The sequence below is a fragment of the Populus alba genome, chromosome 19 (assembly GCF_005239225.2).
Source record: "Populus alba chromosome 19, ASM523922v2, whole genome shotgun sequence".
Classification (NCBI taxonomy): domain Eukaryota; kingdom Viridiplantae; phylum Streptophyta; class Magnoliopsida; order Malpighiales; family Salicaceae; genus Populus; species Populus alba.
In genome coordinates, this window is record NC_133302.1 from 14,591,041 (window position 1) to 14,606,737 (window position 15,697).

A 15,697-nucleotide genomic window follows, 5' to 3' on the forward strand; every position below is an offset into this window, starting at 1 on the left:
TTGATAAATAAATATGCCATCATCCTTCTGCAATACCTCGATGCCTAGAAAATATCTCATTTTTCCAAGATCAGTCATGTCGAATTCAGTCATCATGGATTTCTTGAATTTATTGAACATACCTTCATCATTCCCAGTAAATATGAGATCATCAACATAAAGACAACTGATCAGAATTTTACCTCCATCTCCAATTTTAATGAACAAGGTATGTTCATGTGGACATTTGTTGAAGCCTTCTTGCACAAAGTATGACTCTATGCGACTATACCAAACGCGGGGAGCTTGTTTTAGTCCATACAATGCTTTCTTTAGACGATAAACTTTTGATTCATGCCCTTTTTTTTCATAGCCTGGAGGTTGATCTACAAACACCTCTTCATTAATTTCGCCATGCAAGAAAGCGGATTTGACATCAAGCTGAAAAATGTCCCAACCTTTATGCGCTGCAAGAGAGATTACTATGTGAATTGTATCTAGTCGTGCCACGGGTGCAAAGACTTCAGCGTAATCAATCCCATATTGTTGACTATACCCCTTAGCAACTAGACGTGCTTTATATTTATCAACCTTCCCGAGCTCATTGAATTTTGTTTTAAAAATCCATTTGACTCCTACAGTTTTAGCCCCTGGTGGCAGATCAGTTAATTCCCACGTCTGGTTTCTCTCTATTGCACAAATTTCAGCATTCATAGCCACCCTCCACTTGTCATCTTTCACGGCATCATCAAAGGATGATGGGTCATTGTCGGTGAACAATGCCAGATTTCCAAAGTGCAAATCGACTGCCATGTTGTCTGCTCTCCCCAAATGAACATCATGTTCCACGTCGTCTGCTCTCCCCAAGTGAACATCATGTGCCACGTCGTCTGCCACGTCGTCTGCATCACCAAAATCACTTCCCATTTCATATTCTCTCATCCATCGGGGCTGTCTTCTTCTTCTTCCTCGAGATAAAATCAAATTCTCAGAATTTTCATAATTTTCCCCCAGCTCAGCTTGGTCTTCCACCAGCTCCTCCAGTTCGACTTGACCATCATCTTGCTCAGCACACCCTTCGTTATTATCAAACCCATTCCCTTCTGTTTCCGCAACTGCAAACCCATTTCCTTCCTTTTCTGGGAATGGCTCCCACTCGTCTCCAATTCTCGGTTTGCCATGATCTCCCCACTGGAAATCTGCCTCCTTTTCTGGCCCATGATCTCCCCAATTCCACTGTTTTTCTTCCTTAAAAACCACATCCCTGCTAATGATAATTTTGTTTGAAATTGGATCAAACATACGGTAGGCTTTAGAATTTTTGCTTACCCCTAGAAAAACACACTTGATGCTTTTTTTATCAAGTTTAATTCTTCTTTGAGTTGGAACATGTACATGCCCCAAACAGCCGAATACTTTGAAGTGCGCCACCGATGGTTTAACACCATCCCATGCCTCCTGTGGTGTTTTATTTTTCACAGCCAGAGTGGGGCTGCGATTCAACACATGCACCGCCCAATTAACGGCTTCGGGCCAAAAGGTTTTGGGAATTTGCTTCTCCAGCAGCAAGCTCCTCACCATATTCAAGATTGTCCTGTTTTTCCTCTCAGCGACGCCATTTTGTTGGGGCGAGTATGGGGCTGTCAATTGCTTGTGAATGCCATTATCATTGCAGAAGGCTGTAAATTCGGTTGAGGTGAATTCACCCCCTCGGTCTGATCTGAGGTTTTGAATAAAAGTTCCAGTGGCTTTTTCGACTCGAGCCTTAAATTGCTTGAAGGCTGAAAAAGCTTCTGATTTGTCTACCAAAAGATAAACCCAGATTTTCCTGCTATAATCGTCAATAAACGTTATGATATACCTTCTATTGCTGTTTGAGCTGGGATTAATTGGACCGCAGAGATCAGTGTGCACCAATTAGAGAATTGCAGTGGCCCTCCACACGCTTTCTTGAGGAAATGGGTCTCGGTGTTGTCTGCCGATCAAGCATCTTGTGCATACTTGTTGAGTTGCTTTGAATGGTGGTAGCCCATTTACCATCTTCTTCTGTTGTAATGTTTTGATGTCATTCCAGCTGAGATGTCCATAACGATGGTGCCAAAGGGTGGCCTGATCAGTGTTGATGGTTGCAAAATAAGCTTGATCTTGTGTGGACTTGCAGTGACCAATGATAGTAAACAGCCGATTGTGGGTCATTGCAGTTTCAATAATTAAACCTTTCACAGGATGAAAAATCTTACATTTGCCTTGCTGCATTGTCACAGCAAGTCCCTTCTCCATTAATTGACCAATGCTTAGAAGATTGTTCTTCAATTCTGGAACAAAGAAGACATCTGTGATGACATGGTAAATTCCATTAACTTCTATTCGAATACATCCTCTACCATGCACACTAAGACTGGAATTGTTCCCCATTTTCACTGATTCTGTAAAATTGCAGTCAAAGTCGAAAAATATATCCCTCCTTCCACACATATGGTTACTGCACCCGGAATCAAGGAACCATATGTGTTTCGCAGCATCATCCTGAGAAGAAATGTGTGCCATTAGCAACATTTCTTCTCTTGTCTCTACATAGTGTGCCTTCTGATCACCTGGTGTCTTGGAACATTCCCATTGGTAATGTCCGAAGTCACCACAATTGTAGCATTCTATTGTTGATTTGTCAAAGACAAAACCTGCCTCTGCCTCTGCCCTCTGCCTCTGCCGTCTGCTCCTCTTCCTCTGCCACGATAGGGATTTCGTCCTCCATCACGACCTCCTTGTTGACCTCCATAACTGACCTGTAATGCTTGCTCTTCCATTATGACATGACGACTGATTCGTTGTTCATGAACCAGCAAGCTACTCTGTAGTTCGTCAATGGACAGATTGTCCAGGTCATTGGACTCCTCGATTGAACATACGACATAGTCATATTTCGGAGTCATGGACCTTAGGATTTTCTCAATAATCACCACATCTTTCATGTGCTCCCCATGAATTCTCATTTTGTTAGCAATAATAAGAGTTTTTGCAAAATAATCACTAACTGAATCACCAGATTTCATATGCAGTACCTCAAATTCCTTCCGCAAAGCCTGCAATTGAGCACGTTTCACACGTGCAGTTCCTTGGTATTTCTGTTTCAAAGAATCCCAAATGTCCTTTGCTGTGTCCTTCTTCAGTATGGTTTCCAAGATCGATCGGTCGAGAGCTTGAAACAGGTAATTCTTGCATTTCAGGTCCTTCAATTTATGTTCTTCATGCAATTTCTTCTGCGCCTCTGTTGGTTCATCTCCTTCTGCTGCTGCAGTGATCCCCATCTCCACAAGGCTCCAGTATTCTTTGGAGCGTAAGAAATTCTCCATCAACATACTCCAGTGATCATAGTGACCATCAAGCTTCGGGATGGCAGGCTGAACAAAACTACTTTCCGATGACATGATTTTGGTGTTTGGCAAGTTGTTGTGTTTAGTTCTTTTGTGCTCTGATACCAAATGTTATATTTGAGAAAATATAAGTTGATGCACTTAGAACACTGGGAGTAATTTCACGGTTTATTCAATAGAAACAGTGGCTATAAATAGCCTTACAATGCAGAATAAAATCAAATAACAACCCACGAAGTTCATGCCCTAAGATCGTGGTGAATGACTAAGTCTTGTAACAGAAAATGTGATCTTCTCCCTAATAACCAGGAGACTTATTTGCAATGCTATGGCTAAGTCAACATCTAATTTTATCAATATCTAATACAACAAATTCACCTTTGCTAAATCATGTTCAATTCCATTCATCTATCGCTACAAAAAGACAGCAAATCAACCCAGTCTGAAATAAAATATATATAAAAAAATTGTTACACGTTATTATTATTTTATACTTAGTTTTATTAAAAATAATGAGATACTAAAATTCAAAGCTCTTATGTTTTGGGTTTTGCTAATCAATGAGCTTGGAGACTATACCTGAGCCAGGAAGTAAGAAGCTACCCTTGCAGTCTCTATATGGGCAAAAAAAATGCTAGGGAATAGTAGAGAAACCTATAAGGAAAAGGAAAATAAAGGGAATTAAATTCTCTTGTTTAGTTTACGGAGAGTGACAGTTTTTTAACGTAGTTTTGAAATTCGGTACTGTCTGTCAGGTTGATTAAGAACTAGATTGATTTGAGGTTAAAATCAAATTGGGTTAAAAATAAATAAATAAAAAAATTTGGTGTAATTTGGTTAATTTAGTAGATTAATCCAGCTGACCTGGCAAGATCTAGTTAAAAATCAGGTTGTAACCCGTTGATTTTTATTTTTTATTTTTATTAAAACTTTTGATTTAAAAATAAAAAGAATTGATCGGGATGACCTAATAATCATGTCAAAACTTAAAACCTGGGTTTGAACCGATCAGGTATTAAAGCTATGGTTTTTAATACCATTATCTCTTTAGAATAATTTTTTCACGTGTCCTCACCTCGTCTATGGCCTTTGGATATTTAGACACCCTTGTTGACAAGAATCGTATGGTCTTACTTATCAACCTTATACGAGGTCGTACTGATACCTGGAGACTGTAACATTGCGAACATGCCATTATTCCGCTCAACCCAACAAGTTATGGATCACCTCCTTAGTGGGCCGGGCCGGACATATTTACATTGGGCAATCATGTTGACTAGACATATTGTTGGGGTTGGGCTTTGGCTTAACTAGTGTTGACTGGACATCTTGTGCAGAAATTGAAGATAACTATCAAATTTGAAAACAAATAAAACAAGTGCACAAATTAAGAAGGAGAAATAAAAAAAACTCTATTTTTGAAATAGGATCAATTTGAGTTTGATCCATAAGTTGCATAAGTATGAGTCGGATTTTTGTAGGATGTTTAGAAATATACAGTAGTTACTTTTTCAAAGTGTTTTTTTACTTGAAAATAAATCAAAATAATATATTTTTTTATTTTTAAAAAATTATTTTTAACATCAATACATTAAAAAATAATTTTAAACTAAAAATTAAATTTTAAAAAAAATATAGTTTTAATCACATTCCTAAACATTACTTTAAAGTGAATTTTGACCTACAAATAAACTTTGAAAACTTTGTCCATTGGACTCATCTATAAATACACAATTTACATGCCTAATGTAACATCTCTTTATTATATTTAGGAAAAATATCATCTAGACAGGTAAATATATTGGGGGATGGAGCCTTTTTTTCTCAATAATATATATATATATATATATATATATATATATATATATATATATATATGTGTGTGTGTGTGTGTGTGTGTGTGTTTAGGTGGGAGGTTGGTTTTTTTTTAACGAGAAACATTTATTTTTTTGTTTTTAGAAAGTACAACCCTTTTAAAACATACTCATCTTTTAAAAGCAAAAAATACATGTTTTTTCATTAAAAAAAATCACCACATCTCCAATCCAAACAAATACTATATAAATACAGCTCCAAGAAAGTTTAAGTGGATGTTTGTTTACACGGTAGCTTTAGTTTTTAAAGCAAACTGCATAAACCAAGCATTTAATAACATGAAAAAAGCAGTTTATTATTTGGTGGGCCCCAAAAATTTTTTCATCAAACCGGCATTTTGGACATAGTAGCTGGGAGATGCTTCTCTTGGAATTCACTTGGGCACTGTTCATAATAGCACCCTTGCCAGGTGATGCTAGGTGAATTATAATTCATTTGCGATGCTTGAAGCATTCACCTGACATTGTTCACTTGAACATTGCCAGGTGAATTCTTGTGGCACTATTCATGTGAATAGTATTCATTGGACTACATCTGACCCGGTAAAAAAAAATTAATTTTTTAAAAGTTGTGTCTTACTGAAAAAACTAATATTTAATATTATTTAATAACACTATATAAATTAGAAGAACATCGCATGATGACGTAGCATTTATGGAAATTAATCACAATTTCAATTTTTTTTCTGATGATATTTTACCTGATTTTGTTGCACGCTCAAAAAAATTATGAAAACTATAGTCATTATCAGGTGAATTTTCATACGTGATGAAATTGTTAATAAGTTAATGGAATAATAAAAAGTATTTGATAAAAAATATTATTTATTTAATGATGTAATAATAGTAATTAAATTTGTAATATTTAAATAAAAACTATCAATATTAATATATATCTTTTATAGTTAAAGTAAGAGATAGAGTAAAATTTTCAAGTCATTGAAGGAAGATAATCCTTATCTTCGTTAGATAAAGCACACACGAATACTAGTGTTTGGCTTTTCCTTGCTTTACTCGCAAATGTATAGTAATCTACAATATTTTTGAGCTAATCATGTGCTGGAGAATACATTAAACGCTCAAGTAATCGTTTGCAAGCTACCAGCCACGATGAATGCAGCTTCTACGCTTTCCTTTTCTTCTCTCTCATCCCAACCTCAACGTGTATTTTACTTATAGAGTAAAGCTTAAAATCCCTCATAAATATAAATTTTATTTTAATATAGTTTTTAAATAAAAAATATTTTAAATTACCGCAACTATCATAATTCCAAACAGATTTTAAGAGTATTTTTGGAAAATACAGTATAAATTGTATTTTTTTTAAAGTTTAAATTTTTTATTTTAAATTAATTTTTTTATGTTTTTAAATCGTTTTGATGTGCTGATATTAAAAAAAAATACACGACCATTCCCAAACAAACCTTAATTGTTGCATCCATGATTTTTCTTTCACCATACCAAAATAAAATTATATAAGATTTTGATTTTCTTTTGCTATGGATATTTTGTCCTACCGGGATTGTTTTTTAAAATATTTATTGTTTATAAATTTATTAAAATTATATAACTTTTATTTTTTTTTAAGAATCATTCTTTTGATTTCAAGCCATTTAATTAAAATACACAATTGATGTCAATTCCTAAAACATCTATGGAACAAAAAACAAAAGAAATTCTTTCATTGATCATGTCCCATGACTGCAAGTTGTCTAATGGAAGGAAAGAAACAAGACTAATGCTAAGTTAAAAAAAATAATATTGAACAAACAATCTCTTGTTACAATTGACTAATCATAATTGATTTTAAATGTATAAATCATTTACATCATAAACCATCACCCTTAATTACCAATGATTTATGTGTCAGATAATCGAAACGCCACCGTTTCCAGTCTCAAAGCCCTTGCGACAACCAGCAATTCTTGAACTGAGACCTGGCTGTCTCCCTGAAGCTCTGTACCTTCATCAAACAAAAATGAGTGCAGCACAGGCCCAAACCAGGCCCAGCCCCAACCCTGCTTGTCTTCAGCAAGTAGCAGACAGGCCCACAATCCACTCCTCTCCCTTGCACCACGATCCCCCATGCCCTGGTGATCGCATCTTTCTCCTCCTCCTCCTCACCGTCCTCCAGTTTCTCCACAAAAATCACCCCATCAGGCAACTGGGTCTCTCTCTTTCCCCATCTCTCCATCAAGCCCGGCCATTTCTCCTCCGCCACCTCCTTCTCCGTCTTCAGCACCGTCGTTCCACCGCTTTCCTTCGCGTATACATGGACCAAAAGAGGCGCTTCCCTTAAGTTGTTAACAATCTCCACCACAGAATCCCTCATCCATTGCTCAGCCTTCTCATATAAAACTGCAGATTTCTTGTTTCCATCAGAAGAATCGGTTGCCTTTACAATTCCCGGCGTTGTAATACTCTTCATTGACATCGATGCCCTCCCTTTCCTGAATCTTGCACCATCACATGAGTTACCGGATATCTTGACATTATTACATGGCCACAGATGGGCATTCTTGGCGGGATTATTTTCAGAAAACCGGCGAAGACCATTCCCTTCAAGACGAATGCCCACTGATGCCATCTATGTATGGAGACAGACGGCAAGGAATATAGAAGAGAAGATAACACAATCGCACAGGGAATTGTAATTGGTTGGTAAGAGGGACGTTAGCAGTGTTGTATCGCAACTGGGGCAATTATAGGCATTTACTCTCCGAATCAGAGTTGAAGTCCACGAGAAGGAAAAGATCAGGCAAGAAAAGATCCGTGGACGGTCAAGATTGGTGTGAGAAGTGCAAGCAAGAAGGGTTCAAGAACCTGCTCGTGTGAAACTTCCGTATTCTACTGCTAATGTCATTGGTTCTTGCCTTCTCTTATAAAGACCATGTCCACGAAGGCTTGTGTCACGTCCACTCGTTTCCACCTCAGAGTCTAATCCTCTGCCTACAAACCACTGAGATCTAATTGCAACCCTCTTGGCTGTCGCTGTTTGATTGAATACTAAGATTATGTTTGTTTTATGTTTTAAAAATTTATTTTTTTTATTTATTTTAAATATTTTTTTTTGGTGTTTCAAAACCCTTTTATATGGTGATATCAAAAATAATTTTATTTTAATATAATTTTAAACAAAAATTACTTTATAAAACAATTGTTACCACACAACTAAACATTCATTAATACTATTTTTTTTTCTTTATCTCTCTCATAATAATAATTAGAGAATCTTGTTTTTCTTAGTAGTAAATTGATAATGAAACAATTTTATTTGTGAAAACGATAAAAAATAATTTTTTTTGTGAGTAAATGTTTTTTAATATGTATGAAACAAGAACAAAAAAGTATTTCGTCATAAAAATTGGCATCAGCTAAAAAAAAAGATAAATAAATGCTTTTAATATGTGTGAAGGGTCATGATAGGATGGGTGTAGTTGCTGATTCTGCTAACGGCTGTAGGAAATAAAAAAACCAAAAAACCAACGATTGCGTGTTTGGGAGATGTTTAATAATAACGTGGCTCACACAAAATCTAACAGGCAGTTAAAGGCAGTGATTTTAATCAGGGCCGTTCAATTTCAAAAAGATAGGAATGCAACGTGGAGAATGTGGCAGTATGGGATGGGATGCACGCTGGCACGTGGTAGTCTTGCTTCAATTGCATGCAGCATTAATGCTAACACACGCCCATTGGCTCCCTCACCAACCACATCAATCAATTCTTGACACTAGAATGCCAAGTCATCAACGCTTATTTGGGCAGTCTGTTTTTTTTTTTTTTTGCTTTCTTTTCTTTTCTTAATAACTATTTTTTTTAATGAGAAATCCTGGGGGTAACGCTCTCTCTCTCTCATTCATCCATATGATAAATCCTGTGTTTATTTATTATTAAAAAAATTAATTAATAAAAAATATTTTTCAATCAAATAAAAATTTGATTTGATTTTTTTTAAAAAAAATTTTATTTTGAGCAGAAAATAATTTTTAAAAGTTATGAAAAATTTAGAAATGTTATATTATTTGCTGATTATATCAAATTTAATCCTCAAACTTTTTGATTGCTATATCTATTTTGTTTTGAATATTTTTTTGTCAATTTCATCCCTTAGAATTTAATTTTTATATTAACTTTAATCCTTATTTTTATAATTATTATTTACTTTTTTCTTGTTATTTTTTAATTGAAATTTTTTATCTATCAAATTTGATCATCATTCTCTTGATTGTTACTTGTTTTATTTGAAATAATTTATGAAATGTTATTATTATTATTATTTTAATTTCTTCATCTTTCAATTTGTTTTATTTTTTAGATTTAATCTCTATTATTTTGATTATTATTTATTTATTTGAAATAATTTATCAAATTATAATTTTTTTCAATTTCATTCTCATTCAATTTTTTAATTTGTAAGATTTGTTCCTCATTATTTTAATAAACTTGAAAAACATAATGCAATAATAAGTTATTTTCCAACTCATTTTCCATGACATAATCAAATACTAGAAATTATTTTCCAACTTATTTTTCATTACATTACCAAATATCAAAAAATAATTTACTTTTCTAGAATTTATTTTTCTAGAATTTACTTTTCAAAAATAAACTACTTTCCAATAAATAAACGAGGCCTAAATTAAAAACATGAAAACTTATTCAACAAAAAAATTTTGAAATAATATAAGTTTGTCATTATAATTGAATTAATTTTTATTATGTTCTTATAACTTTTATATCTTTTTTCTTTCTTTTACCATAGTTTTTTCAAATCAAAACCCAATTAACAATACTCTAAAAAACACGGGGAAAATAGCTTTCCCCGCACATTTTAATTTTGGTTGTACTAATATTTTTATTTTATTTTTGTTTTTACATGATTTCCCCCTATGATTTACTTTTTTAAAAAAAACTTATATATTTTTTTCAAAATTATTTTTGCTAATTTATTTTTAATATTAAATTAATTGAGAATTTAATTTTGTCACCATAGTTTCCCCGCACCTTTTATTTTCATTGTACTAATATTTTTATTTTATTTTCTTGTTTTTATTTGGAACTTGTAATATCAAATCCTCTTCCATGTATAATTTAATAAAAAAAATTAATTTTATTTGCAAGAGTATTTATCCAAAGTATTCTCATATATTAGGAAAAAAAAATCAACAACTCCTAATTAAATTGTAACTTAAAACACAAATAATAATTAAAAAAAAAAAGCAGTCTTAATCTTGTATTTATATGATACAAACATCATTAATCTATCTATCATTCAAATAGTAAAAGTAAACAAAAAATATATAAAGAGAAAGCAGACGATGTATTGCATCGGTACCAACTCATCCACACATTTTTCACCACCACCTAGCCCATCCACGTCACCACTTAGCCGTGCCTTTTTCTCTATCCTGTTCAGTTTAGGTTATTTTTTAAAATATTTTTTTATTTAAAAATATATTAAAATAATATTTTAAAAAAAATATATTAATTTTAATATTAATACATTAAAAATATATAAAAATATAAAAAATTAATAAAAAAATTTTAAATTCAAGAAAATATAATTACAAATCACGTTTTCAAACACAATCGTACATATAAGCCACGACAACACCTAGTTAGGCCTTCTTTTTGACCGTCTAAAACCAACCGTTTGAATTGCAACAACACCCAGACCATAACCACCGAATGCAATAAATCCTAGTTTTGTCTTTTTCTCTACCACCATAAAAACAAAACTAGCATGGAAATCAATAATAACGCTTCACAACACAACAACCATCACTCTCCGACCACCAACAGCCACCATCCAAACCTCTATCCAACCCAAACCAATCCAACTCGTCACCGCCGACCAAACACTCACATATAAAATCACATTATCTAATTTTAATTGTAGCATATTTACTAAGGTAATATTTCCTTAATAAAAAGAAACTTTAGTATTCTAGCAGTAACTAGCACTTCATATTCCATTTATTTCAATCAAAATAATATGTGATATTTGATAATCACGTATAAAAGTTGATATATATTTTTATATTTTCATAAATAATTTTTATTTTTCTAAATTATTTAAATCATATTAAATTTAATATGATCATAAATTATTACGTGTGACTCAAATTAAATATATAGAGTGCATGCTTATTATACTCTTAGATTACTATACTTTTCTTCTTCTTTGCATTTGGATGAGACAATTAACAAATTTATATTTATACTTATAAGGAATTATAATTTTCACTTTGTCAAATATTATCTTAAAAAAATAAATTAATCTCATTTTACAATATTGTTGACTGACCAACCTACATTTAAGCTTTATAATATCAAATAAAAATGTTCCTAAACCTAACATACAAGAAGCATAAAATAACAAAAATTATACAAACAACTAAAAAGGCTTTGATTATTTAGTGCGACCCTCTTCATATTGCATTGTGTTTTTTTATTTTAATTAATCATTTTAGTTTTTTTATTTTTCAATTTAATCCTTTTACCCTAGATTAATGTAGGCTTAGATTTTGTGATTAGTTTTAGTTGGCTTGTATGAGGGTGTCATGATATCGGCAAACAAACTTGACACTCAATTGATGCTTAATTTGACAAAACTGATTTCAATGCAATGCATTCAAAACAATATAAAACTTAGAGCTCAAATTAAAACTTAAACACAATTTTCAGCCTATTTTCAAGAAAAGGCATGGACCATGAGGAAGAATTGATGGTGTTTGTGATACACGCACCAACATACGGTGGAAGGTTGTCATATCTAGGTAACACATGGGCCTTTCATTGGACTATGAAGGTAGTCTTCATTAGTGCCATTGGAATTATCTTAGTGTTGTGTTCTTGTCAAGGTCACTCATTTATTGAGGAGCGGTCTCGTGTAGCATCTTTGATCCTTTTTTTTTCTTTTCTCTCTCTTTACATTAATTTTATCTCTTGTGATTTAACTTATATATTTGATTTAATTTAACCCATTTTATTTTCGGGTTAATATTTTAATATTCAGAATTTTAACAAAGGTTTAACATTATTTTTCAATTTAATCATTTAATTTTGAGTTTGTTAGGAATTGAACTTTTAATTTCTTTCGGTTTTCGTGGGTCTATTTTAGTCTTATGACCCGAACGTGGATTTGGCAGGTTCACCCAGGTTTACTTTGATCATTTTGTTTTTGTCATTTTTGTTGATTAATATTATTTTTATCTCAATTTCACCCTTCTACATTTAATTGTTTTTGAATTGACTTCGTAATCTTTTTCCAGTTTGGTTTCTATTGAGTGATCCTAGTCTTAAAATCCAAATAATGAATTTAGCAGGCTGGGCCGAGTTGACTCAAGATGGTTTTTTAATTGATTTTTTTTTTATTGTCCTTCAACATTGAGCTAGCTGAGAATTAAGTATTATAATGTTTTTTTTTCGATATGGTCTATGACTCGAATCATATTTTAAAAAAAAAAATACGTTAGCAGTGTCTAAATATTATTTTTTATTGTTAAAAAAATATTAGCCCGAAATGCGGTAAAGCGCAGGCCACCTATCTAGTATCAACCTAAAAAAGCTACACATTAAAATTGAAAACTTTTTTAATAAAATTAAGCATTATAGAATATTATTAAGATTAAATTTTATTTTTCAAACATTGATTGTAAATTCTATTTTATCTATACCTTACCAATCATATAATGTTATAGATAATAATATTATATATTTTAGGCTACCTCATCAATAAAATGCATTGGTATTAATATATGGCAATCCGTTACTCATTTAATTTTATTTCCTTTTATTAATTTCCTCCCCTTTTATCATTATGTTTCCCGTTTGTTTGCTGGAAAGTAGTTTCATTTTGGAAAGTGAATTCCGAGAAAATATTTTTCAATATTTGGTAGTGTAATGGAAAATAAGTTGGAAAACACTTTCCAGTGTTTGGTTATGTCATGAAAAATGAGTTGGAAAATAACTTATTAATATTTTTATTTTTCTCGAGTTTATTAAAATAATGAGGAACAGATCTTACAAATTAAAAAGTTGAATGAGAATGAAATTGAAAAAAAAAATATAATTTCATAAATTATCTCAAATAAAATAAATAATAATCAAAATAATAGAGATCAAAATTAAAAAAAATGAAAGATGAAGAAATTAAAATAATAATAATCAACATTTCATAAATTATTTCAAATAAAATAAGTAACAATAAAAAAAATAAGGACCAAATTTGATAGATAAAAAATTTCAATAAAAAAATGATAAGGAAAAAATAAATAGCAATTATAAAAATAAGGACCAGAGTTAATATAATAAAATAAAATTTTAAGAGATAAAATTAAAAAATAAATATTCAAAACAAAATATATATAGCAATCAAAAGTTCGAGGATCAAATTTGATATAATCAGCAAAATAATTATATTTTTAAATTTTTCACAACTTCCGGAAAGTGTTTTCCCCTCAAATTTTTCAGGAAAACACTTTCCTGAAAACCAAGCCAAATTTTTCTTTTACTGGAAAGTGTTTTCCATTGACCAACTTTCCTAATTGCAAACAAACACAAGAAAGTTTGGAAAGTGATTTTCCGGAAACCACTTTCCGGAAAACAAACATAGCTAAAGGGAAAACACTTTCCTGAAAACCAAGCTAAGTTTTTCTTTGACTGAAATTGACTGGAAAGTGTTTTCTGTTGACGAGAAAGTGTTTTTTGTTGATCGGAAAGTGTTTTTCATTGATCAACTTTTCCAATGACAAACAAACACAAGAAAGTTTGGAAAATAATTTCCTGAAAACTACTTTCCAAAAAACAAACATGGTCTTAATGTGAGTTCAATTTTGTCAAATATTATTTGACTTAATTTAGGTGACACATGACTAATATTCCTCTCATTTTTTTTACCATATAAACTTCATTACTTGTAAAGGCTCTGGACATCTCAAAAATTAAAGATGCAACAACATCTTTAATGGATTCGTCCTTATGGTTTAGACAACATTTTCAAGGGATTTTTCAATTATCAATAGCTTTGTTAAAATTCTCAATATTTATTTCTTCTTGGTTGGTCACCCTATTACCACTTATATTAAAGTTATAATATGAAGAATGAGGACATACAAAATATATGTTTGGTTTAAGTAACAAGTTAATCCTATAAGATAATAGCTGGACCAACAATCTTACTATCTTCTTAGATTTACTATTAAGACCACTCCGTTTAGATCTACCCATTTAAAACAAAATAAAAATAAAAATAAAAATGAACTTATGCTTCATCCCTACCCCATGATCAAAGACTCTGATATTAGTTTTGTGTGTTTGCTTGTGTTCTCTTGTATTTTTAAAGAATCCATGAAATTATAAAAAATATTAACGAGAATTCCACATGAGTTGGAAATTTAAATAAGGATGGTGGTGTGGTTGTTAACTTATTATTAAATGAAAAGTAATCCATGAATTGGCTTTTAGTTTGAAATCCTCGATAGTTAGTGAAAATGCAATTATAAGAAGCCAAACAAAAACTTATCACATAACCAAGATCAATATATATAACATTAATATAATTAACTAGTGAGTCGTATACATCTTGTTTCCAACAAAATCACATGCTAAATTGAATTCATAAGTAAATTTGAATTCAATTGATAACCTATTATAATTTTTATGTTTGAAATAACATATTAAACCTAATAATTTAATTCAATTAAATTGTTTATAATACCCATGAAAATAAATTTAACTAGCAATCTTGAATAATTTTTTCTTTATTTAGAAATCAATTTTATTAGAGAAATCATTTTGTTTTGTTTTGTTACAATGACCTTTATATATTTTTTTAAATGACATGAAATATAAGTGTTTAAAAGAATATATAAATAGACCTATTTAAATTGGAGTAACAATAGGTAAAATTATATCGTGAGCTATTTTAAATTGGAGCAATATGAAATAATATTGTGTTACCAAAGTTTTTGAAATAAAAGAAAGAGCTGTATGAACAAGAGAAAGCAAAAAATAGAATTTTTGTTAACATGCAAGTGTTTTTAAAATATTATTTTAACACTAATTTCAAGATACATTACTGTAACAAATCCTAGGGTATCCATTTGATTTACTTTTGCATATCTTTTTATAAATTAAATTCTATTTGAAATTTAAATTAATATCCTCAAAAAGATCCAAACACAAAAACTTATTTAATCGTTTGAATTAAATTCAATTCACATGGTTTTAAACAAATTGTTTGGTAAATGCATCTCAAATAAAGATTGGACATAATTATTTTTTTTAAATTAATTTTTTATATTTTTGGATTGTTTTAATGTGTTGATATAAAAAATAAATAATTAAAAATATTATTATAATATATTTTTAAATAAAAAATAATTTAAAAAAATCTGTTATCATAATTTCAAAATCCTATTAAAAATAAAAAGAAGAAAGCAGGAGGTGATAACTATGGGGAATAATGT

General features: G+C 31.0%; 1 protein-coding gene across 1 annotated transcript; it reads right to left on the reverse strand.

The window, feature by feature from the left end:
• Positions 1 to 6,966: 6,966 nt before the first annotated feature.
• Positions 6,967 to 8,067, reverse strand: LOC118028904 (uncharacterized). The gene has a single exon (XM_035032658.2). It carries the CDS (start codon positions 7,809 to 7,811, stop codon positions 7,122 to 7,124), a length of 690 nt encoding a protein of 229 aa, XP_034888549.1. The 5' UTR covers positions 7,812 to 8,067; the 3' UTR covers positions 6,967 to 7,121.
• Between the last annotated feature and the right edge of the window lie 7,630 nt (positions 8,068 to 15,697).

Bases quoted from the DNA above. Each gene is read 5' to 3' on its own strand.
- LOC118028904 (XM_035032658.2), bottom strand. From the start codon at position 7,811: ATGGCATCAGTGGGCATTCGTCTTGAAGGGAATGGTCTTCGCCGGTTT.